General features: G+C 43.7%; 1 protein-coding gene across 1 annotated transcript in view; it reads right to left on the minus strand.

The window, feature by feature from the left end:
* The window catches only part of st18 (ST18 C2H2C-type zinc finger transcription factor), a 60,054-nt gene that overhangs the window by 11,740 nt on the left and 23,123 nt on the right, over window positions 1-25,191 (minus strand). Inside the window, exons 3-11 of the mRNA XM_063220002.1 lie at window positions 17,240-17,360; window positions 13,535-13,586; window positions 11,730-11,775; window positions 10,491-10,720; window positions 5,231-6,055; window positions 3,168-3,302; window positions 1,530-1,620; window positions 919-1,011; window positions 470-684 (exon numbers count right to left, since the gene is read on the minus strand). Coding sequence (XP_063076072.1) covers window positions 470-684; window positions 919-1,011; window positions 1,530-1,620; window positions 3,168-3,302; window positions 5,231-6,055; window positions 10,491-10,720; window positions 11,730-11,775; window positions 13,535-13,586; window positions 17,240-17,360 — 1,808 coding nt within the window. The remainder of the gene's footprint in view (window positions 1-469; window positions 685-918; window positions 1,012-1,529; window positions 1,621-3,167; window positions 3,303-5,230; window positions 6,056-10,490; window positions 10,721-11,729; window positions 11,776-13,534; window positions 13,587-17,239; window positions 17,361-25,191) is intronic.

Raw genomic sequence — 25,191 nt, forward strand, 5'->3', positions numbered from 1 at the left:
CTAGGCACTGATACCTCTGCTTTGCCACAACAGAGGCTCAGTCACATTGACTGCATAACAGTGTCATGGTAAGAAAGAGCCGATAATTTATGATGATGAATAGGCGATCAGGTGACGTAGCTGTGTTGTAACACTTATTTAATCAGAATTGGTAATGCGGCACATGGAAGCAGTCATTGTGTCATTATCTTACAATGACATCATTACAGAGCTAAAGTGACAAGTGACAAGCCTCATCCACATACCCGCAACCCCGCACCACCCCCTGCATTTATTGCATTCAGCCCATTTCAGCTAGTTAAACACAGACAAGGCATCAGGTAAGAGCTGTATGATTGATAAACGCTGTCTTTGATAAAAGTGTGTCAGCTGCTTCGGCTTGACCTGCTGCTGTTCTGATAGGCGATAGATTTGATATACGTCTGAACCCATGGCTGCGTATGAATCTCCTGAAAGGTGTGAAACTCACAGTCGGAGAAGTGAGAGATTTCCTGGTCCTGGTTGGGCGCCATAGGGGGTTGTTGCTTGCCGAAGACCTGTGCGTCAAAGCTGGCGTAGTCGAAGTTGATCTTGCTGTACTTGTCCATGTCCTTGGAGATGTTGGCTTGCAGGGCGGCTACAGGGTGAGGAAGCCCATAGCTGCTAAACTGGCTGAAGTCAAATTTTTTCATCAGGTCCATAGGTCTGAGAGGAAGCAATCAGCAGAGAGAGAGATAACATGAACATGGTTGTCATCAAAGAAATGTGACTATTAAGGACTGAAAATGACTAGTTCATGTGAACCAATGAAAATGTGACAATTGTAAGTGCTCTAAACAGATCATGTGAATTGCAGCATATCTTTATGTATAAAAAATACAGTAGATTAAGTCTGTAAGGCTCTGGCACAAAGGAACATCAGAGTAGTCTTTGCATTACCTGGACAGGCGATCAGGAGGCTGTCTAGACTTGTTTACATCTTCTTGAGGTTTGGAGATCTTTCCTGCAGCAGCTATGGGGCATCCTGAAAGACTGTGATCAGACACATGTATAGTTCTTAACCACGTCAGGCCATGCTAAAAATCCACACTATGCAAATGATATCCTTTAGGGATATGTTAACAACTTGTAACAATATCAAGATTCACATAATTATGTCATGTGCAAAATACATAGTGATATAAATTATGCATGTTGATACAATTTATACGATTTGCACTCTAGATTACAGAAGATCTGCGATGAAAAGGCAGACATATCATTAAGCTCCAAAAGGACCATTTATCACATACAAGAAGGAAGAACATAAAAATGGTTGCATTCCATGTCATAGAGAGACATCGTCATGTTAATGATTTTTTTATTCTGATAGTGGATGACAATGAATAAAAGTAAAATGCAAGCAATGCCCCTGTTTGTTTTTAGATGCCAGGCGAGGCAAGCAATTGATGGATATCTATTTGGTGTAGGACATGGGTACTGAAAGCAACAATTTAGACACAATAACACACCTGACTCTTTATTATACCAGCATAGGCACAAAGACCCACCTCCGGTGTGTGCTACGGTTGCTGTTGACATGACCTCTTCCTGTGCATCCCGGTGTTGGACACTTCAGGACGTTCTCGTGCATGGCTAAGACTAACACAGGAAAACCAACATCAGAACTCGTCATCGGATTCGTCACCTTGGCTGACATTAACCTTACACTATCAAAATAACAATTTGTTTATTTTCTCTTTATATCTCCCGAATAGCCAAGGTGTGCGAAATGCATGAAAATCATGATACACAACGTAAATATATTTCACAAACCAATACTTGACCACTTTGTGAGGCGCAAAGGGTGGTTGCAAATACTCAACTTTGTAGTGGAAACACACAGTAATGTCACAAGGGAAACGCATATTTGGCTTTTTCGTATGCAGGAAGTAATACGGGAAGTGATTGCTTTTTATCCCTCTGTCCATAGGTTTAAGTGGTCATGATGTGTATAATGATTCTGTTGCAATTACACATAAGTGTCACCTCAAATAGTGCACCCAACCATGTCGACATATTGGCATTATCACAAAAGGTTTTGGTTAAGGACAGAGAGGGCAGATATTGGTGTGAGTGAAGGACTTACAGCAGTGAAAAAAACAGGTTGCTAACGCAATGTTGTTGTGTTGTGTTGTGTGTATGTCTGTACGTGTGCGGGTTTCCATGGATACTGTCAACTTTCTCCTTATTGAAGGCATGTCTGTCAGTTTTTTTTCTTTAACAGGCTTTATTCTCTGTAACATTATGTTCTTCTCTTTAAAAAAAAAAAAAAAACTAAACTTAACTATAAAACTCAAACATATGGTTGAAGTTCAATTTAGTGTGGCCTTTAAGTATCCAGTAACTTTTTTATTCCGAACACAATTTTCAATTAGCTTGTCTGACATGTCCAGCTATTTATTTTCACACGCTGGCATCTGCCAAGTCTTTGATTACTAAATACAGCCTCTGGTCTGAGAGTCCACGCTTTCATATTGAGAAAAGTTAATTACAATTTTTCGTTCCTTTTGTTGCCTTTCTGTTAAATGGTGAATGTTTGTTATGCTGCGTTCAAATGCTGAAAAAAATTGCCAACAACTCTTCTTTGTGCCAGAGAGTTATGCTTGGCAGCATGATGACTCAAAGTTCATACAACAAATTTCCATTTCAGTCACTGCTGACTGTCACTTCCGTAGGCCATTAAGGAAGTTCTCCCTGTCTCTGCTACTGTGTCCTCAGCACCATATCATATAGTAGGCCTACAGCTGAAGATTAGGTTGCAGAGCACATGCACAACAACACTCTGCATGCTATTGATGTGTGACAAATTCACCTAATTACGAATAATTGTTGGCATTTGTAGTGATATTCCACTAACACAAGATGTTGTTGCACACATACTGTAGCTGGACACACATATTTTATGTGGACCACACCACACCACACCTTTTTTGCAACATGCAGTTCTGATGTTTTCAGACATGCCTTGTATGTAGCAAAACAACAAAATGTTCCAGTCCTGCACTGAGGCACCTATTTTTTTATTTCTATCGCATTTACCTCTCCCATTGCCCATGCAGGCATGTTGTTTCATAAATCCCAGCAGATAATGTGTGCTGTACAACACAGTGATGTTTTGGGAAAACAGTGGCCCAAAATATACTCACTTTCTGGGGGTACTCGGACTTTGTGTGGACACCCTGACAGGCTCCTATGGTGGGGGTACAGTCCCGTGACATGGCCAGTGCCATCGCAGCCTGGAGTGGGGCACTTCACGTCCTTTTTATCCGTGCGGATGGGCTCTGCATCCAGATCAAAACATGTTTGAAGAGACCAATTAGTTAGTGCATATTTCATGAAGCGATTCCATATCCATACAGTACACACAGATCTCTGTGCTGTACTGTATGTCACAAACTGGGTCAAATGCTAATCAAATAATGCATTTTTGTTGCACATGAATTTCCTTGTAAAGTTGTAGCACATCGATATTACACATAAAATCAAACGGAACAGAACAAGTATTAATTGGCCGATGAACATCAGCTTTAATATGTTCATCCGAATAACACCACTGACAGTGACAGCTGCCATTAGCCGCTCGAAACGCCCTTTCTTTTAATCAAATAAACTGATAACCCAGAACATACAGTTTCAATAGATGGAAAAATATGTACATTATCCCTCGCCACACGCAGCTCATGCAGCTCACTCACTAACTCTCTCTCTCCCCCACCCTCTCTGCATCTCTGTGTCTCTCATACTCAAAATGCTTATAGTAATCTCTTACATTAGTTAAGGCTACAGTTTCACCGAGGGCATGTATTTCTTAGTGCTCGGTCACAGAACGATTACACCAGGGATTACCCATTTACTAACAGCAGTCATTTGAAGACTCACGGGGAAACATGAGAGGTACTTTAGGGGGATTTAAGACTTATGGTCATGGTTAAATATCTACATGATTCCTATCAAAATCCAATATGGCAAGCCTGGACATTTTCATCACAAGTTTTTTTTTCCATTTTCAGGGCAGTTGTGTATTACCTCACTTGTTGGCAAATGTTCTAGGACTAAAGAGGATTTGGTCCATCTAGCTTTATGTAAAGGAACTCTTCCTTTTACAGAGTGGTGGCCCCATGACAATCTCCACTTCATTATATCTTTATTAGTGACACTAAAAGACTGAGGGTCAGGTATGAATACTCCGGCAAAGGAATTAAGCTGCTCTTTGAATGAGCCATGAAAACCAGCACTGAGAGAGAGCTAGAGAGAGAGAGAGAGGGAGAGAGGGAGGGAGAGAGAGAAGCAGCAGATGGTAGTTAGTGTGTTTCCTAGTGGCATGACCATTAAAACAGTTTAACATTATGCTGCCTGCGACTATCGTTGCAGCTCAAGGGGGGATACAGTGTGAGATTTCATGGCACAGTAATCACAGGCTAATTTGTGCACGCCACTGATTGGGTTCACGCACGCACGGTTTGCCTTGATGGCCAAAATAAATCAATATCAATCCGAATGAAATGTTATATTAACGAGTGCACGGTATCAGTTGTGCTGGTGTGCATGTGTACGTGTGTGTGTACGCGTGTGTGTACGTGTGTACACTATGGTACGGCGGCAGCATGGCTCTGGCTAAGGCGATACGGTGAGTGACAGTGTTATATTAACGAGTGCAAGGTATCAGTTGTGCATGTGTGTGTGTGTGTGTGCGTGCGTGTGTGTATGTGTGCATGTGTGTGCGTGTGCAGGCCATTGCTTGTGATACCATTATCACAACCATCTAAAATGTAACCGACGGGGACACTTGAGTTAACAGTACGGCTCTGGTAAAGTCACAGTAAAGCGGTGAGTGAGTTTACACCAGTGATTCTCAAAGTGTGGTCCGGGGACCACTAGTGGTCCGCGACAGAGTTCAGGTGGTCCATGAGGGGATTTCTACTTTTCCAAGATAAGCTAGCAGTAGGCTATATTTGTAACATTTTCATGTTTTCAACAAAATAAGACAGGCTTATGATGTGAATAAAAAGTAAGTGATCTGCATAAAAAATAGCAGTGTCAAATTAGCACCCATGAACTGCAAATTCAGTTGATAGGTGGTCCCCGATATTTTTTTGGGGGGACAAAGTGGTCCTCGGTCTGAAAAAGTTTGAGAAACACTGGTTTACACTATGGTACGGCGGCAGCATGGCTCTGGCTTACAGTGAGACGGTACGGTGAGTGACAGCACCTTTACATCCGTGGAAGGCGGCGCGGGCGGCGCTCATCTCCAGCAGCCTCTGGTGCCGGCGCTCCCCGTTCATCTGGTCCAGCAGGAAGCGGTCCATGTCCTTGTAGGCGTTGTGCAGCGCCTGCCTCTGCTCCGACTGCAGCAGCATGGCCTGCTCCAGGAGGCTCAGGTTGAGCCGGGCGCGATCCATGGTCAGGGGCCGTGCCGCCTGCAGCCCCCCGGGTCCCGCCCCCCAGCTGGGCTCCAGACGGGCCTGCGGGTGGTGGTGCGGCTGCTGCTGCTGGTGTTGTTGGTGTTGATGGTGATGTGGGTGCTGTGGGTGGTGGTGGTGGTGGTGCGGGAGGTGAAGCTCCTCCTCGCTGTCCTCGCTGGTGGGCTCCCTGGTGAAGGGTAGGTCGTCTGGCATGGGGAGGCCAGGGGGTCGGCTGGCGTAGCCCAGCATGGCGTCATCAGGGTGGAGCTCCGGGCCCAGGCACTTCCGTCCGCTTGGGGGCTCGTCGGCGAGTTTCGTAGGGCTGAGGTGCATGTGAATGCCATTGACCTTGCTGGCTGCGGGCGAGGAGGCGCGGAGCCACTCTGCGTTCTCCAGGTCGTGCTCCAGGTCCTGGCGCTGGGCCAGACGGTACGCCATGTCCATCTCTCGCAGCCTCATCTCTGTATGGATGTCTTCGTCTTCCTCCTCTTCTTCCTCTTCGTCTGGCATGTCAGGCATCAGAGTCTGTGGACGAGGTGATCCCTCGCTCACATTGTCAGACCAGTGCACAGGGTCTGGGGTGTGTGTGTTTATCTGAGAGTGCAGAGTAGGGTCCAGCTCTCCATTCTCCTCTGGAAAAGGAGAGGTACATACATCACATTTTAAAGTTTGCATACAGCGAACATCATAACATATAACATATAATATGTAACACTAGAAACAAACACTGCTAATAATGTAAACATAAAATACATTAATGCCGAAAAAAACATCTTAAATTGTACGTTTACATATATATATTACCATTATTATACAGTATATATCCCATATTTTGATTTTAAAAGAGGAAGCACTCCTTTTTTAAATGTAATCTATGGCACAAATTTGTCAACAACCGTATCGTTCACATCGCATTCTAAGTATGAAAAGATTATGAGTTGGGGGATGGGGTTTGACAAGACAGAGCCTAACAGAAGCCAGAGATGAATATTATTGTTTCCTTCCTCATAGAATTTGCAAATCCAAACCTACAACTTGACACAGATTTTAAATCTGCAGATTATGTTGTGAAAAACAGCAGTTGTGTCAGTAGACACGAGTTTTGCAATGGGAAAGGAATGTTACGGCAAGATGAAAAGACAAGCTCAGACTTTACCCGTTTATAATGTCAACCTCTAGTGACATCCTCGAAACAGATTGATGTGGACATTATTTTTCATGTGAGGGCACAAACAAACCGAAAACAGAACCTTGGAAATGACAGAAAATATAAAAGAAAGTACATGACTATCTAATCTGTCATCTTGATAAAAAGGCTTTGGATTAGGATGCCTTTCATGTTCGTGCGAATTGATAAAAAGATACATATTGAGGTTACATGTTGGAACTAAAAGACAGCAGGAAAGAAATTGAAAACTAATATTGAAAACCTGAGCAAAAACATGTACGTATATACTACAGATGTGTGTGGTGGAGGAGATATGAGAAATGGAAAATCCCTGACCATTCCTGGACCAAGACTGTCCTTGATACAAAAATAACACTGATCCATATTTAGAAAAAAATAATTGGGGTAATTAATGGGACGTGAATATAAGTCATTTTATATTTGCTATAAATTTCGCATCCTAACCGGATTATTTTTATGACAGCGCACTGCTAATTAAATAATAAAAAGGGACTTGCCTAAAAACAGTTAGGCAAAAAAAGAGATATTTTGGCTTCTGTGCCCAGAACTCTGCAAGAATAAGTCATTATTATTGGGTCAGACAGCTCGGACCTCTTAAGCACCCAAATCCCCTTTAAATGATACTTTAGAATTGAAAAAATGCCTGATTATATTAAGTCACAGTCAATGATTAACAAAGAGAAGCTATCATCTGGATTGATTCAAAATCTCTTTTGATCTGCACAACCACTGAAACTTACTTGCGTGTAAGGCTCTTAGGCCATAAGGGGTTTTTAGTTCAACTAAATCATAAGTAGGCGACAGATCTATCCTCTTAGATAACTTGACGTCACTGAGACCATTAGAAATAGACCTGAGCAGAGCGAGGCAGCGTGATAGGTTGATTAGATATTTTGGGAATCATTGGGGATCAAAAATTGTGTTGTGTTGTGTGGTAGAGTGCTCTCAAGAAGGAAACAGGCAGGCAGTAGTGAGCAGAGGAACAATACTTAATCCCCCCAAAAGCAACATAAATGCTCAATGGATCACCCTGTCTGCCACCATTCTGCCAAAAAAGATATGAGGATTTACAAATACAGGAAGGGACAGAGCTTTGTGGTGTGTACAACTGAAGGCAAAAAAATAAATAAAATGCTTCTCCGGCTTTTTTTTTACCAAGACAGACGGAACCTCCAACTGTCATTTGCAGGGTGACAAATTCCTCAAGATGTTTTTTGTCCCAAATCTACAATCAGCTGGGGTACGACTCAGGCACTCCTGCGCATTCGGTGGGAGTCTCCTAGTCACGGCCCTGGGCCCCTAGCCCACCTCGTGGCATAATACACACCACAGGTGTGGAACCAGCTGCTCACCCGCTAGCTCCATCCAGCAACATACTGCAAGTTACCGTACCATACCTTCCCCTGAGGAACGCAGCAACGCACATGGGGACACAAAAAGGTGCGACCCTGATGGTGTCCGCTCCAAACAACAGTAACAGTTGAAACCATGGCCAACGGATGGCAGAGAAATCTGATCTACCCATGTAAAGGTCTGTTAGCTTATGTTTCCCTTGAATATGACAAACTTGCTATGATGAGAGGAGTGTTTCCTAGAACCATGCTACCAATACAGTAACTACTAAGCCCCTAGCTTTAGCTTATTGGGTGCATATTAAGCACACTGAGCAATATTTATTTTGCTATCTCAGTGGAAAGGCTTGATTTTCCATTCAGATGATGCAGATGCACATACATGCCTTTTGATGCTGACACACACAAAAAAATCCCACCCCTCGATTATTTCCTCAAAAGAGAAAGGTTTCAGATTTACGCAAACGGCATGAGAAAATGAACACCCGTCAAGTGGAAGTCTTCCACACAAACCCCGCAGATTGTGTTGTCGCCTGGTGAGCCCCTCCCTGACGCTCTACTGTGTGTCACTGGAACATTTGAATTTTAACAGAGGCGTCAAAATGCAAGGCTGTCCAACATCGAGATGAAAAGTTCGCCAGTTATGCTTAGTTACAATTAACAGAGGACTTCGCTGCCATCCAGATGGATGCACAGCCCTAACCAATAGAGGAGGAGGAGGGGGGAGACATGGAGATAGAGAGTTAAAGGCAGAGAGAAAGGGTAGAGAGAGAGAGAGAGAAAGAAAGAGAGAGAGAAATAGCGGGAGAAAGAGAGAGAGAGAGAGAAGAGAGAAAGAGAGAGAGAGAGAGAGAGAGAGAGAGAGAGAGAGAGAGAGAGAGAGAGAGAGAGAGAGAGAGAGAGAGAGAGAGAGAGAGAGAGAGAGAGAGAGACTTGGATCCCATCTGTAATTTGCGTGTTGGAACAGGTGAACAGTTTGTACTCCAGAATAGCCATTACCGGAGCGAGGCTGCAGACCAGAAGCTTGGCTAGAGTCACATGCAGTACGGTGCCACCAAATGGAAGGCTTTCCCCCCCCAGCCTCAGCCTAGCACACCCCCTGCCACCACCACCACCACCACCAGCACCAGCACCAGCACCAGCACCACCCCAGCCCCTCTCACTTTCACAATGAAATGCAGATATTCTCTGCAGCCCCCAGACTCATCACTCTGCCACCAATACTCAATGCTGCCATGTGTTGTATCAGGCTGACATTCACCAAACCTTCGTCAACTACAGTACGACTGACTGCACAGAGCCCTTTTCAAAATACGATTGTGAGAATGACATACACCCAAAGAGAGAGGGTGTCCAAAGGGACTCCATGAATAAAGTTTGTGAGAATTATAAGGTTTGGTGAAAAGATTTTTTAAAAGGGTTAAAATAATCGTCATGTAACATGAGATTTGAAAACAAATTCCAATCCCCAGTAAATCTGCACGATTCATTGAGCTATTCTGTTGGTCCATTTAACAACCCACATGTGTCCAATAATGGGCTGTAGACATTATGCCTAATTATGTATATTTGGACTGTGTTAGATGGCCTAACAAAGGCTTTCGAAGGGGACAATTACATTTGTTGCTTAGTTACATCGTTAAAAATACACCAAATAAGTACTGAGAGGGAGAGGGCTGGGGAAATACGCACGTAAAACATGGACATTGTTGCCAAAATGTTCATAATTGATTCATTAGAAAAAAAAACGCGATGTTTTGTTTACCTAAAGGTCTGCTGCTTTAAAATAAAACAGCAACTTTGATTTTTTTTTCTGTGCCACTGTTGTCAGAAAAATGTTTTGGTGGGTTGAGTGCGCAGTGTCTTTTGTCAAAGGAAGCGCACAATCACAGTGCTACACTCTTTTCTATTAGTGGCATTATGCAAGCCATTATGCAAGCTCCTAAAAAGACCCTGCTAGCTGTGTACTCAACAAAAGTGAAAAGCATGACAATACACTTTAGTGACTTGATCCGATGCTTTGACTGACTGAATACGATGTGTCTTTTTGCTTCAAGCACACTACAGAAAATCTGCATCACATAATCACATAAAATAAACAAAACAAAAAATTAAATTTGAATAAATCTGAATTAGGCAATGCAATACAAACACACACATGCACATACACAGAGAGAGAGACAAGGGGGGAAGAAAAAGGTTTGCTTTGCCAGAAATATCATGGCAGATCAGCTGTTAAAACTTTGGTGTATGGACGTGACAGACTACTCATGTGGACCCAGCAGTGTAGTCTTTCACTCCCCAGCCACAATCACGGTGGAAATTAATGACAAAGGGGGAGGGAGGGAGAGAGAGAGAGAGAGAGAGAGAGAGAGAGAGGCTGGGAGGGAGGGAGGGGAGTGAGGAAGGAGGGGGGTGGGGGGGTTGGGCAGCAGAGGAGAGGAAATATGAATGCAACAGATGGCAGTTTAAAATTCAGCGTCAATTGTTCATCAAAACAGACAAAACAACAGGACATCTGTCTACCTGCTGGAGTGTCAATGTTCCTGGGCTCGTCTTTGTCCCGCGCGGCTGCCAGCTCCTCACAGTGCTGGTCCTCGTCCCCGTCCTCGTCCTCGTCTCCGTCACTGGCTTGGCCGGGGCTGGGGCCAGGGCTGTAGTGACGTGGCCTCATCAGAAGCGACTTCCGCTTGTTGACGGGGGCTCCCTGGACCCCTTCGAGAGCACTCCTCTTCCTGGCCGCCAGCATGCCTGCGCTGGAGGACCACAGGTGGGGGAGATGATCATGGGTGCACCACCAACCAACAAACATGTTCAGAGGAACCATGAGAAGCAAGATATAGTAGGCCACACACAGTGTGTGTATGTATTTTTCTTAAATCCAAAGACGCTGGACGCTAATTCCCAACACATTCCCATTTAATATCCCAGTGTTCTTCAAAGCGGCTGTGGTACCACGCAGGCATCCTTGCCTCGCTTTAGTTCAGTGTTTCTCAAACTTTTTCAGACCGAGGACCACTTTCCCTATCAAAAAAAGGTTAAGGGACCACCTGTCAACTGAACTGACAGTTGAGGGGTGCTAATTTGACACTCCAGATCACTCACTTTTATTCACAATGCAAGCCTGTCTTATTATGGTGAAAATAAGACTTCAGCTATGTTTAACTTTGTAATAATCTCACAATTATGGCCTACTGCTAGCTCGTCTTGGAAAAGTAGAAATCCACTCACGGACCACCTGAGCTCTGTCGCGGACCACCAGTGGTCCCCGGACCACACTTTGAGTATCACTGCTTTAGTTCCATGCCTCCACTGCACTGACCCTTAGTGATTATTTCCACCAGACTACAGAAACACCCAGAGGGTACTAATTAACCATAAAGGGATATGTAAAAACACAAATGATTAACAATACACTATGTGATCGTGGTAATTACACCACAATTATACTGCCTTACATGCTCGGAATTACAATAAGACTGTATGGCGCTCATTTAAAGACATGGAGAAGCTAGCGGTGGCGAATAGCACTTGAGGGCATGGGCAATGCACGTAGTGTGACTGGAGATGAGCTCAGCCCCAGACCAAGAGGAGGACCCCTGGGTGTTCCATTACACAGCTGCATTGCAAACGTTCAAATATCCAACAGAGGCCCCCATTCATGCATTTGATGAAAGGAAAAAAATGGGTGAGAGACACTTAGCGTGGCATCAATGCCAGCGCAGGGCAGGCCTGATAAAGCTGGGAACTGTAACTCTGGCTTACCTGGGCGCCTCAGCAACGCAGTCAGTCAGAACTGCAAACAGAGGGAGAGAGGAGAGAGTGGTAAACGTGCATGTTTACATTTCCATTGCACCAGGCCACGGGCGGCCACAGCTGCCCACCCACTATCAGCCGAGCCGCATTGCGTCTGAAGTCAAAACACCAGCTTATTGACCTTGCCAGACAACTGGGCAGGTAACACAGAAACAAGATGATAAACACACACACGCACGCACGCACGCACGCACGCACGCACGCACGCACGCACACACACACACACACACACACACACACACAATGTAAGATCATAAGATCATGTGGCTGAAGATTAGCTTTTGATAGTTGAAAATTAGTTTGTGATAGCTGACAAGATAACAGCTCTGGGGCACAAAAGAAAGATCTTGAGTGTTTACTCAGGAAGTCCTCCGAAGAACACACAAAAACACACACGCACACACACATACACAGTGACAGAGGGAACAGAGCAGAGAGAGAGAGACAGACAGATAGACAGACAGACAGACACAGAGAGACACAGAGAGAGAGCGAGAAAGAGAGAGAAAGAAAGAGAGAGGGAAGGAGAGAGAGAGAGAGGGGGAGGCATTAGTGCCAACAGTTCAGCATTTTCAACTATTTTTCTTCTGTGAGTGGCAACTGAGGTCCATTTTATCAAGAAATTAAATGAAGCTGGAATGCAATGAAGCTGGAGGCGTTGATGAGCACCCACAGGGACGCAGGCCAGGAAGGGAGACAGAAACACACAACACTTCTCATCGGGTGAACAGAATTAACACACTGTTTACACATTTTTGTTTATGCACCATTTATGAGCAGAGGTTTAGCATGCACTGCCATTTTGTTTTTTTTCCCTAGTGTGTATGTGTGTGTTGTACTTCAGGTATTGTGGTTTGAATAATAGATAAATGTTCATGCTGAACTTTTAATTCAAGACCCCAGGGGTAGATCGGATTTGTAGTAGATTTGTAGTAAATCAGGGGCAGAAGAAGTTTAAAAACAGCTAACAAGACATGGGAGGGCTGGATGAGAACTCAAGGGATACAGTGGGATTCTCTTACCCAAAGCTCCTGCCCACCCCTGGAAGTGCGAGCCAAAGGATTCTCCAAATGGCCCGTATATCTTCATTAAATGGCTTGTGACTATCTCCAAAGTGTGAAGGTCCAAAAAAAAGGTTCCTTGTTGAAAGTGGTAGTCAGAAGAATGATCCGAGGCACACTGATCTTAGTGAAAAAAGTTAAAAATCCTTTATTTTAATGGATAACGCCTACGCGTTTCGACTACAATCAGTCTTCATCAGGACAAACTCTGAGACCTTCACACTTTGGAGATAGTCACAAGCCATTTAATGAAGTTATCTTGTCCTTTCTGAAGAGCACCTGATTATTTTACAAACAATTGACCCAACGCAGCACTCTCCTTTTCCTCCTCTTTTTTGGCCCGTATATCTATTCCACCAATCGCTACAAGGCTCTGAGCACTTAAATAATGATATGCTACCTCAGATGGAGCAGGCGGCGGGTACGGACGCACTCCTTAACTCATTTGAGCCAATATTGCAATTTAATGAAGTGATTCCCCTTTGAATAATGTATTGGCTTTGCTGGCAATGCAAGCTCTTCATGTTGAAAAGATGAAATATTAAAGCCGACAGGTTCTGATATGAAACTGTTGAACTGATACTTCAGCTGAATTGAGCTGAGTGGCGTGGATGAGCGTGAATGGGACGTGGAGTAGGAGGTAGGGCCATGTTGGACTAGGTTACGGCACGACAAGCACAAAATGCTACTTACCCCCGCTGCCATTGCATACTTGGGTCTGGGTCTCCTCACCTTCAGAGTCCATCTGCCAAAAGCGGAATTTGGTTATGAGCAAGGCTGACAGGTAGGAGGGACAGACTATCATAATGACCAGCTCAATACTGATGATGATGAATGATGATGTATACTCTGAAATTAGGGAAATACTGTTTGTCGGCCGCTCCTCAACAGCTGAATTGAACAAGATGTTTTGGCCCTCTATCTCATCAGTGGGGCAAGGTATTCCACGTTTTGGAATACTTTCAGACTAAGTTTGATTTTGATGAATAGCATGCTGTTTCACAGGCTTCATCGTAGCATGAGATTGATTTTAAATAGCATCTAATAGCTAAATTAATTAATAATGGAACAATCCCATGGCGATAGCATCCAAAGCACATAGCGGTATATTGGAAAGCACACTGTAGCACCTCTTCCAATTTCAAATATCCTGGGACAGTTTCACAAATACAGCGTAGAATATAATTCCAGGGAATTGCCAGCGCATGGCAATGGAAACGGGCAACGTAGTAGCATGAGGTGGAAATTGTAGTAGGCGGGAGTCACAGTAGATGGCAACTGACAGTTGGAACGGCTGAACAGTTAAATCGTGAAGAGGTTAATAGTTTAATTATTTCATAGGGAATGTATAGTGCTGAAGATATGTTTTGTGAAGAGTTGGTGGCATGAAAAACGGTTGACAGGAGACATAGTTGTAGACAACTGATGGTTGGAATGGCTTTATTGTACATGTAGACGAGTTCGATTATTTAAATAGTTTAGGCATCTAATAGTGAGTCATTGCAATCTGACACATTGGCGTAGAAGAAAAAAAGATCAGTAAGTATGCCACATAGAGAGATTCACTCACTCAATTTATTTTGGAATCAGTTGCTATGCAGGAGGTCACAGAGAAGCCTGTCGGTTACAATGCGTTTGAGTCAAAATGGAGTGGCATTTTAATTTTTTATTTTATTTTAAACAATTTACACTCAAATAAAATTCACATTCGTGAAAAATGTGAAAAAAGTGAAAGAAGTGAAAGTGAAAAAAATCTTTATAAATATTTTTGTCTATGTTAAGTTCGAGTGATATTTTATCTATCTATCTATCTATCTATCTATCTATCTATCTATCTATCTATCTATCTATCTATCTATCTATCTATCTATCTATCTATCTATCTATCTATCTATCTATCTATCTATCATGGTCATAAACATAGCATACTGGTGGGGTAGTGGGGGGTACATCAGAGGTTGGGGCTGACTGTTTTGTTAGGTGCTAATATGTTAGTACCAGGCCGAATCAGACAGTGAACAAAAACAGCAGTAAAAACAAACTGCCCCCCCCCCCCCACCAGACTCATCTAAATACCAAAATAAATACAATTCTGAGGTGCCAAAAAATATAATAACACGCTGCAAAAACATCGCCACGAAAGGTGTGGAAAAAGACAGCCACCACACCACACATGTTTAGACAAAAAAAAAGAGAGTTGTTAATGCCTGGCCACTCTCTCCACTCTGCTAGTGGCAGCGTCGCCTTGCCGATCCCAAATAAAACCTATTAAATGTAATTATTCCGGGCTGATGGCTGTGTATAGTGGTCACCGGGGCGGCGGGTAGCACTGAGTCACTGGCGACGGCGTTACTTTCCCCCGCAGTAATGGGAAACCTGACTTCTCTCGGTGGCGCGCTGTTGTGATTGAAGCTACTGACCTGTCATACATTTATAATGGGGGGGAGCAGGTGTGGCAGTGATGGACCTTAATTTCCTTTAATAAACCTTTTTATGTGGCCCACTCCTAATGCCACGCCAGTCTCTCTGAGGTCCCGCGCGTAATAGGTTCATTACTTTTGATTACCAGGGCCCTATTGAGACAAACAACTCCCTACCACTATAGATTACATTCTGTAAAAACTAATGTACCTGATTAGTTCATTACACTCCTCCATTTTCACTTGCTGTGCAGAGCTCTGGCCATAAGCTGATGGGCATGCAGATGCACGGACACACGAGCACACATGGGCACACTCCAAAATGTTTGTTTCCAAAACACACACACACACACACACACACACACACACACACACACACACACACACACACACACACACACACACACACACACACACACACACACACACACACACACACACACACACACACACACACACACACACACACACACATTGGCAAATGACTGAGCCTGTTGAAAGTGCTGGGCAAAGTTCTATTTTGTTATGATTATTTTGCTCAGATTCCCATAGAAATACACACATACACTATATTTAGTGTACATATGCCATACATATCTATGCCATTATGTACTGTAGCGCCAATCACCATTATAACATTACAAAGCAGATGCCAATGCATTTAGATATTCACTTCAAGAACAGCGTAAAAACACAAACGCATTGATTTTCCCATATTTGCATTCTAGTGCTTTCCCTGGGCAGCAGCAAAGCACAGCTGTGATCTCTGTCATATGGGCATTCAGGTCTCAAATGGACAGATATATTTTTCTAATGGTTAAGAGGTTCAGTTGACAACAAGGACTGTGGTAACAGTAAGACTACAGTAGATGTGTGTGCATGCAAAGGCTATTTGCCTGAAGTTGGAGCCAAGAACTCAATAGCTGAACACAGCTGCTGTTTCAATACAGCACGGTGTTTTTTCACTGATAGACAACCATGAACAAGATGATTCAGACCAACCCATAAACAATTCCAGTGATCCAAACCTTCCGTTAGGAATGCTGAATGCCATTTGATCACCCCTTAGATGCTAATGTCAACATACTGCTTTATCCAACACCAGGTTAGTATCAACACATTCCTTACCGCACCCCAATTTCACGTCAAAAGTGGCCTAACGGTAGGGCACTGGGTTACTACGCCGGCGACCCGGGTTCGATTCCGGCCTGGGTCATTTGCCGAACCTTCCCCGTCTCTCTCTCCCCGCTCATTTCCTGTCCCTCCGTAACTGTCCTGTCACAATAAGGGCATAAAAAGCCCAAAAATATATTTTAAAAAAGGAGCTCGGTCTGGATCAAATGCCAATCTGATGATCTTCAACAATGACCATTCTTTTATTTACCACCACCGTAATATCCAGTCTTCTACTGTATATCTGCCAAATCCAAAACTTTCACTCCAATGTTGTTTTTGTTTTGGCAGTAAAAAGAGTGTTTTCATCTTTTTTTTCTCAAAAAGCGTTTCTATTCCTTCACAGTGACTTGACTCTGGCCAATTTGATCTGGGTCCTTAGGCCCGGCTTGAGGATCAGCCAGATCTGCAGCCAGTGAGGCGGCGGCTGGCCGCAGCCCGCCCAAGAGATAAAGGCAGCGCTGCCATGCCATGCCATGCCCAGCACCCGCCAGCCAGGTGCGCCCGCGTCTCCGTCCAGCGCCCAGTCACCAGAGGTCCTGCTCTGGCGTCGTCGACGGGAACAAACTGGACCTAATTCCCACATCCCTAGCTTAGTCATGGTGCCTGTTTCAGGGGCTTTTAATGTAAGACATCAGACAAGACTATGTGTGTGCATGCGTGTGTGCACGCTCGTGTGTGTGTGTGTGTGTGTGTGTGTGTGTGTGTGTGTGTGTGTGTCATTCTGTCATTCCAAAGGCAAAAATCTAGCAAATTGGCAAATCTTTAAAAAAAAAACCAAGTTAAGCCAAAGGAAGGGAAGTACCTGTCTGTGTATTCTGCACGTTGATGTATGGGATATGTTGTCAGGTGCACCCGATCCACACTGCTCAGTGTGTCCACAGGAATCAGTCTTCCTCAGGATGTGAGTGTGCAAGTCATCCTCTGAGCAAAAACAAGAAAAAAAAGAGACATCTCAGTCATGTCAACTCAATGCCCCTAAATCTCATTCGTGCAACTGGTTATGACGTTTTTCAAAGCCCATGAAATAACAATGCCATCTACAAACTGACAGCTCCTATCAATGTCTCTTTTATTCTCATTGTTGACGACATCAGCAGCGCGTGGCCTCTCTCTCTCTCTCTCTCTCTCTCTCTCTCTCTCTCTCTCTCTCTCTCTCTCTCTCTCTCTCTCTCTCTCTCTCTCTCTCTCTCGGGAGTCTCAATGCAGAGATTCAGGGATTCAGAAGATGATGGCAAAACCATTCTCTGACCCCATGTGGCTTATGGAACAAGATGCAAATTGATTGCTCAACAGAAATCAAATAACTTGCGCCTAATTAATATAAACTCCCTCTGATGAGCTGGGGTGGGACCTCGGGTGGTGTTGGGGGGGGGGGGGGGGGGGGGGACCACCAAGCCTCCAACACTTCAGACCTCTTAGCTCAGAATTATTTATTTCTGTTTGCTTTGAAAAAACAAACTCTTCCCCCCTCTCGATCCCCCCACTGTTAGTAAGACACACACAGAGACATACGCACATGCACACATACACATACGCACATGCACACGTACACACAGAGGCTGATACAACATTTTCCTAATTATAGCCAGTGTGTAAAGCAACCCATCTTACACACACGCACGCGCACGCACACACACAAACAGAGTCACACAAAAACACACTCGGGCGCATTCACAAAACCACAGCTAAAATCACAGGAAGGGCTAAAAGAGGGAGGAGGGGACCGGGGGCCTCATTAGCATAAGAAAAAGACGAAAGACAATTTAAACCCCGGATTGTCATCTGCTGAATCATAATTTGATCTCTCTCTCTCCCGCTCTCTCTCTTTCCCTCTCTCTCTCTCTCTCTCTCTCTCTCTCTCTCTCTCTCTCTCTCTCTCTCTCTCTCTCTCTCTCTCTCTCTCTCTCTCTCTGTGCTAGTTCCCTGCTTTCTCTGGGGAAAACAAGGGGGCTTCCTGGTGTTGGTAGTCTGGATGTAATAGGGTTGCTAGCTGCTTGTGGCTGCTGCTCCCTGCCCTGACCCCATCTGCTGTCTCCCCTGAAAGAAGCATCTGACAGCGGGACAGAAACAGTCCAACTCGCACCCCCCAGGCCCCTCTCTTCCCAAACAAGCCCCTCTATAGTTGCTGCACTCCGTAAAGTAGTCTTAGATGAAGTGTAAAACAAAACATTAAGAGGGCACGAAATTTCAACTTTTTTCAATTGTAAATTCTGATCTGTGAGCTATATATATATACACACCATGCTGCTAGTACTTTCGTCATTTTTACATCTACTTCAAATATACAGTATCATCACACCGTCATTGCTAGTTTTTTTAAAGTAAAATATCCAAAGCGCAAAAAACATATGGCCTATATAGAAACACCAGTTAAAACTGTATGTCTGATATTTTCTTTGGATGATTTAACACTTTGAAATCCATGAAGTTAATTAGATTGTTTACCCAGACCTCAAGAAGGTGCTTGGCCAAAAAGGTTGGTGGAGAGAACCGAAATTACATTAAATGAGTTTTTGAGATGGCCACTTGGCCCACTACTGAATGGCTGTTATGATTAGATTACATACCCAGTGTAATTACAGAATAAACCTGTGTGTTTTTGTGTGTGTGTGTGTGTGTGTGTGTGTGTGTGTGTGTGTGTGTGTGTGTGTGTGTGTGTGTGTGTGTGTGTGTGTGTGTGTGTGTGTGTGTGTGTGTGTGTGTGTGTCTGTAGTCTAGTGTAGTCTAGTGTAGTCTTTAGCGTGTAGTGAGCCACTATGCATTTGTGTATTGAAAGATAATAAATAAATAAATAAATAAATAAATAAGGACCTTGAGCCACTATCACCACTGATATGCATTCCCCTCCTCAATGGCCTTGCCTCTGTTTTGAACCTTTCTTTGGCTATATCGGTCTGAGTTATGGGTCTGTACATGGGGGCTCGTTGCAAGGTCACTCCCAGGATCTCTCTTTTGCTTGTTGTTTTGTCTCCTGTCCGCCCTTCCCTCCCAGAAAGGGTTAAAACGGGAATGGATTTAATTATGGAATGAATGGAATTATAATGCGCCTGCAGCAAGTTTGCCTCCTTATTTATTAAAGCAGCTGATGGGCCAGGTTTGATGAGGCACTTCTGGCATAATTGAGTCATCACACAAAGAGGGTTCCTCGCATTCAGAGTGGTTTTATCAGCAGCAAACAGACCTGATTACTGGCAATTACACTCTGATCTAGAGGAAGGAGGGGAGAGGGAGAAAGAGAGAGGGAGAGGGGGAGCGAAATAGAGACAGAGGGAGAGCGAGAGAGAAAGAAAGAAAGAAAGAAAGAAAGCGAGGGAGGGAGGTAGGAAGAGAGAGCGAGAGAGAGAGGAGAGGGAGGGGTAGCAGAGCGTGTGGTGGTAACTTCTGTGTTTATAGTTTACCTTGGGAATAATTTCCACATTCATTTTACATGCTAAGTGTTTCCTAGGTCTGCATAATAAAATGCAAAATGGCAAGAGATAGCAGCGTTTACTTTCATATTTCCCTTGTAATGAATGTCCAAATGTATGGAAGAAAAAAAAGGGTTGTAATTGCACATGAAACACAGGAATACGTTTTTTTTGTCCTCATAGTCTTTGGATCAAAACACAAGTGTGTAAAGCAAACGAACAAGCAAAAAAACAGTCTACCATTAACACAATGCTTAAAGCACAGCGTTGACATGAATCATGTGAACAGTGCTGAATTTAATCTGGCAATGTATATAATGCTAAAGAACACACAAGTGCGTTCAGTAACTTTCATTGACATGCAAATGAATTCATGACAAGTACATCAACCACCAGCCTGCCCTCCCATGCCAGGATCAGAGTATTTTAATAAACAAATATTTCTGGCGGGATTTTCTATTTTCAGGGTTGCCAGACAGTGCCGAGCAGCATGGTACAGTATATACATGCTCACTGTCTGAAGAGAGCAGGCACCTGCTGGACAGGAGATTTCCAGCACAGAGATACTGCACTGTACATGTGCAGACACAGGATGTGGTGACAGATTGTGGTGTCTTTAAGGAGTTTTATTTCTAAATAGTTATTCTGGGAGATAGTGCCCATGACACCATTTTTTCATGACAACAGTATACAACAGTATTGTTCCGCAGATACATTTATTTTTAATGTAATTAGTGTATGTACAGTACTTATTAGTGGTGAAGTCTGAGCACAAATTGTGTGCATGCAATGACAGACGACTGTGTTTTCAGAACAAAATCTACCAACTTCAATGTACTTTTCCAACAAAAAATGGCAGTGAACACAACTCTCAAAAGGCATTTTTATCTAAAACCCAATGTGCCCTAGGATGCACTTGCACAGAGCACTCTCCAAGTTTCCATGTGTACCAGACATTTTGGTGAAAAAATATACTACAGCAGATGTCACGGCTGAGTCCATCGGCGGACTCCAACAAACAAATGTGTGCCCATTCACTTTCAGCTTCAAGATGGGGAAAAAAAACTCAAATCTTGCCTCTCTATGGGGTGCTGGGATCAGAGAGATATGAGGAAGAACCCTTGAAGACAACTGTGATTTCTGGTACAGAAGTCAGCAGCAACTGAGGCCGCCAAGCAAAGTGTTTGCATGCCGAGCCAAATTGGTCATTTTACAAGGAGGCCTGGCTTTTCATCGCTTCTCCCAAGACATAGACACTTCAATAAAGGAAAAAATGCGCCCAGAATTCTTAATGCACAATTATAGGCTTGGCTGGCAACCGTCGCCCCAATAATCTGCGATGATGGCAACACTACAGGGGAAACTTGTCATTGGCCGCAGCGAGTAGAGTGGGGACAACATTAAAAGAAAAACCCGTCGCTGACACCTTCGCCGAGGTGATTTGGGCGAATTTCTGTGATGTTTCCAAAGTCACTCCTGAGTTTTCTCCTTAAAAAATATGAAGATCGCCTGCCACACAGCCCTGCTGCAGCGGACCTCCAGAACAGTCTGGAGTGTCTTATTTGCCATCAGAGATACGGTCCGCCTAGCCCCACTGATGTCAGTCCAGTGTCAGCCTCTCTGCGCTTTTGAAGGCGTCTTTAAAGCAGCATGTCACTTTTTGATGATCAATTTTGGTCCAAAGCTTCATTTAATTGTTTGAGGACCAAATGTGTTTTTAATATGGGCGATCCAAAAAATCTACTGTAACTTTCATCAGCGTCAAAGCTAATCTTAACTTAAGAATATATATCTCTCAATATAGCTTATAATAGTTATATAAATGAAGATGACAAAAATAATGCCTGCATGCAATACAATAACTAGTAATTATCCTCCAGAGCGAATTCACTGCTCCACTTAGACACAACTAAAAATCAGTGTATCAAACAAACAAATCACAACCACAACCTCAACCGTAGCATGTCGACTGCACGTTCTGATGCCAAACAACCCTATCCTCTCATTCAATCTTGGATTGAATTTACTTGTAATGCACATATAACACGACCAAGCCAATCCCTGTCATAAACAGCATCGCAAGCAGGAACACAAGGTAAATAATATGAAGCCCTTATAACATGTTGTCTCTGCATCTACAAAAGGCCTTTGAGCTCCACGTTGTTGAAACAAGACACACACACTGAGGGCCAGGTGTTAGTGGGGAGGGGGAAGTTGTACGGCTGTTTTCCGCGCTCACCGCAGCCTGATCCTGGCCATTGTCTATGGCCGAGGAAGGCTTTTCAGCAGAGAGGGGGCATGAATGCGACCAGGTGGTTGGCAATTTTAGAGAAACGTGGTTACTGCTCAAGCTAAATCCCTCCCGACACAAAAGGCAGGTCTCCTGTTCTTTAGGAGCTGGGGGTTAAAAAAAAGAAGAAGGGAGGGGTGAGGGGGTGGTGAGGTAGGGGTGGCCACGTACACGTACATAAAGGGAAAAGTTCATCATGGATGAGATTGGGAAAAAAGCAAGCACGCACGCTTTTCAACACACACACACACACACACACACACACACACACACACACACACACACACACACACACACACACACACACACACACACACACACACACACACACACACACACACACACACACACACACACACACACACACACACACACACACACACACATTCCTAATCAGATTGCAGTGAAATGAACAGCTCGCATGGCAGCTGTACTTTTCCCAGGGTTAATTACCTTTCACTGCTCCCCTCTAATGAGTCAGCTGTTCATGTCATTAAACAACTCCACTTCATCCCAGGCAGCTCCTCTCCTCTCCTCTCCTCTCCTCTCCAGCTTCCACAAACACTCAGCCCTGCACTGCCCTGCTCTGTTTGCTCTGCCCTGACTCTCCATCCATCCAGCAGCGGCAGCGAGCGAAGGGAAACAAACGCTTTTAGGCTTTTGGCCCCCCCCTGGGATCAGGCTGACCAGTAGCCCTGGCTGGACTTGGGTTACAGAGTCAAGATGAGTTGGTTGAACCCGAGTGACCTCTCTGGCAACATATGCTGAGGGTAGTGGTATGGTAGCGGAGGAGAATCATGTCAAAAGTGGGGATGGTTTTGTTGAGAAGTGATACTAATACTAATCTGTTGTGATCCAGCGTTGAAGCATTGGGATCTGAAAAGTCGAGCTTACTAATACTGATACTGTACAAAGGCTGGGAGGGGTGGGGGGCTGACGCACAAATACATGCACGCACAAACGCACACGCACACGCACACACTCGCACGCACACACACGCGCGCGCACGCACGCATACACACACACACAGACTCTCTCTTTTCTCTCTCTCTCTCTCTCTCTCTCTCTCTCTCTCTCGAAGCGCAGAGAGCCCAGAAATGCAAGCTCCTTAGAGCAAACACAAATACACGTGTGAATTGTTCAGCACATTTATCGTTTGGTTTTCATCAAGTCAGGAAGAATCAGAAGCTCACTGGATACTCTGGCTCTGAACATTCGGGGAGTTTTAAGTGATTTTTGCCAGTGTGTGGCAAAATCCCCTGGCTACCTGGATTACAAACTCTAGTCCTTTAACTCATGCCAGTATAAATCCGTGTTAACTCGGCTTTACCTCTGGCATATGAATTCCCAGTCCGAATAAGCTTTGTTTGGAATGAGTTATGCATAAATATTTTATGCTGCAAGACAAAACTCTCTCTCTGTGTGTGTGTGTGTGTGTGTGTGTGTGTGTGTGTGTGTGTGTGTGTGTGTGTGTGTGTGTGTGTGTGTGTGTGTGTGTGTGTGTGTGTGTGTGTGTGTGTGTGTGTGTGTGTGTGTGTGTGTGTGTGTGTGTGTGTGTGTGTGTGTGTGTGTGGTGTAAGAGACTTGAAACCTTTAACAAGTTATCACTACACCAATAAGGCTGAGGGATGAACACTTAAATTGCCTCGTTAGACTGCCCAGGTGAGTGCTGTCCAGGTCCACCTCTGGTAGGTAAAAAAAGAAGAAGGGTACTGATCTGTCAGCAAACAACCTGCTTACTAAAGCTGATTCGTGTGGGTTTTCTGTCAACAAACCACTTTTAATTTTTAAACTAGTAAACACGTTATATTGTTTAGCACCATGTCTTTAGTGAAAAAGCACTTCATACATTGACATTTATACAGCAACACTCTATCATGAGCGTGATTGCCCGATCTGTGGCTATCAGAATAATGATGAAAAATGTATCTGCCAGAACTCCATTTTCCAATGTTCAGAGAGAGAGAAAGACAGAGAGAGAGAGAGAGAGAGAGAGAGAGAGAGAGAGAGAGAGAGAGAGAGAGAGAGAGAGAGAGAGAGAGAGAGAGACAGACTTCAGGGATAACATGCTTAAGCCCCCACTATTTTGTACTTAAAAGGTTAGCAGGGCTGTATGATGAGTTTGAACCAAGCTTGCCAGATCAGCAGATGGTGCATGATTATGATTATGTGCATCAATAAAATGAATAATCTTTAACAAAATGTAAAGTTGACCTAACTCCAGCATTTAATAAAAGATATGGACTTCCACAAACACGAATTTTGTATGTGTGAGGTGTTTTAATGCAAATACACTATTTCATATACACAAGGATACACATAATGTGCAGGCTATTGTATTTTCAGATACCATGTTTAGCAAGTGCAAAATAAGATTTAAAAAAATGTACACTATCATCCTTTTTTCACTTTTAGCAAACATTCCTGAAAAATATTTCAATGGAAAATAAAAATACATTTTAAATCAATTGCCAATTCTGGCATGCTCGTTAGAATTAATTTTCAATTCCATTTAGTTTAATCACAGATTAGCCTGGAGTGTATGGATTAAATACACATTTACACAACACACAAATATGGAGCCATCACAACCATCACCTTAATTATTTCACAAATAATGAGGTCATTTGAAAACATCAAATCTTGAAATGTAATCCATAAACCATCCAAAAGACTTTCTGCATAAAGCAGTTCTAAGCAAGTGACTTGGGACAGCAAGAATTCTGTTTACACATACATCTACTCTACAACATCAATAGCAAATATTTAACAGTTTGCAAATCACAACACAATTAACTTAGCCTTTCATTTCTAAGAAAAAAAGGAAAAACAGAGCGATATAACAGCACACGGCATACAAAATGAGATTAAGGTGACAGCAACAACAGAGCACAAGTGTAGCCAAACACAGAGAAGAAGAAGTGAAGTCAAGCGAAGAGCACCGAAGGTAAACTCTAATGTACCACGCTGCACTCATAGTAATACTTTCAGATCCCGCAGCACTGGTAAAGCAAACTAAGAGATCGCAAACGGCTGCACGCTAACCTGTCCTGGATC

This window comes from Engraulis encrasicolus, chromosome 16, assembly GCF_034702125.1.
Source record: "Engraulis encrasicolus isolate BLACKSEA-1 chromosome 16, IST_EnEncr_1.0, whole genome shotgun sequence".
Taxonomy (NCBI): domain Eukaryota; kingdom Metazoa; phylum Chordata; class Actinopteri; order Clupeiformes; family Engraulidae; genus Engraulis; species Engraulis encrasicolus.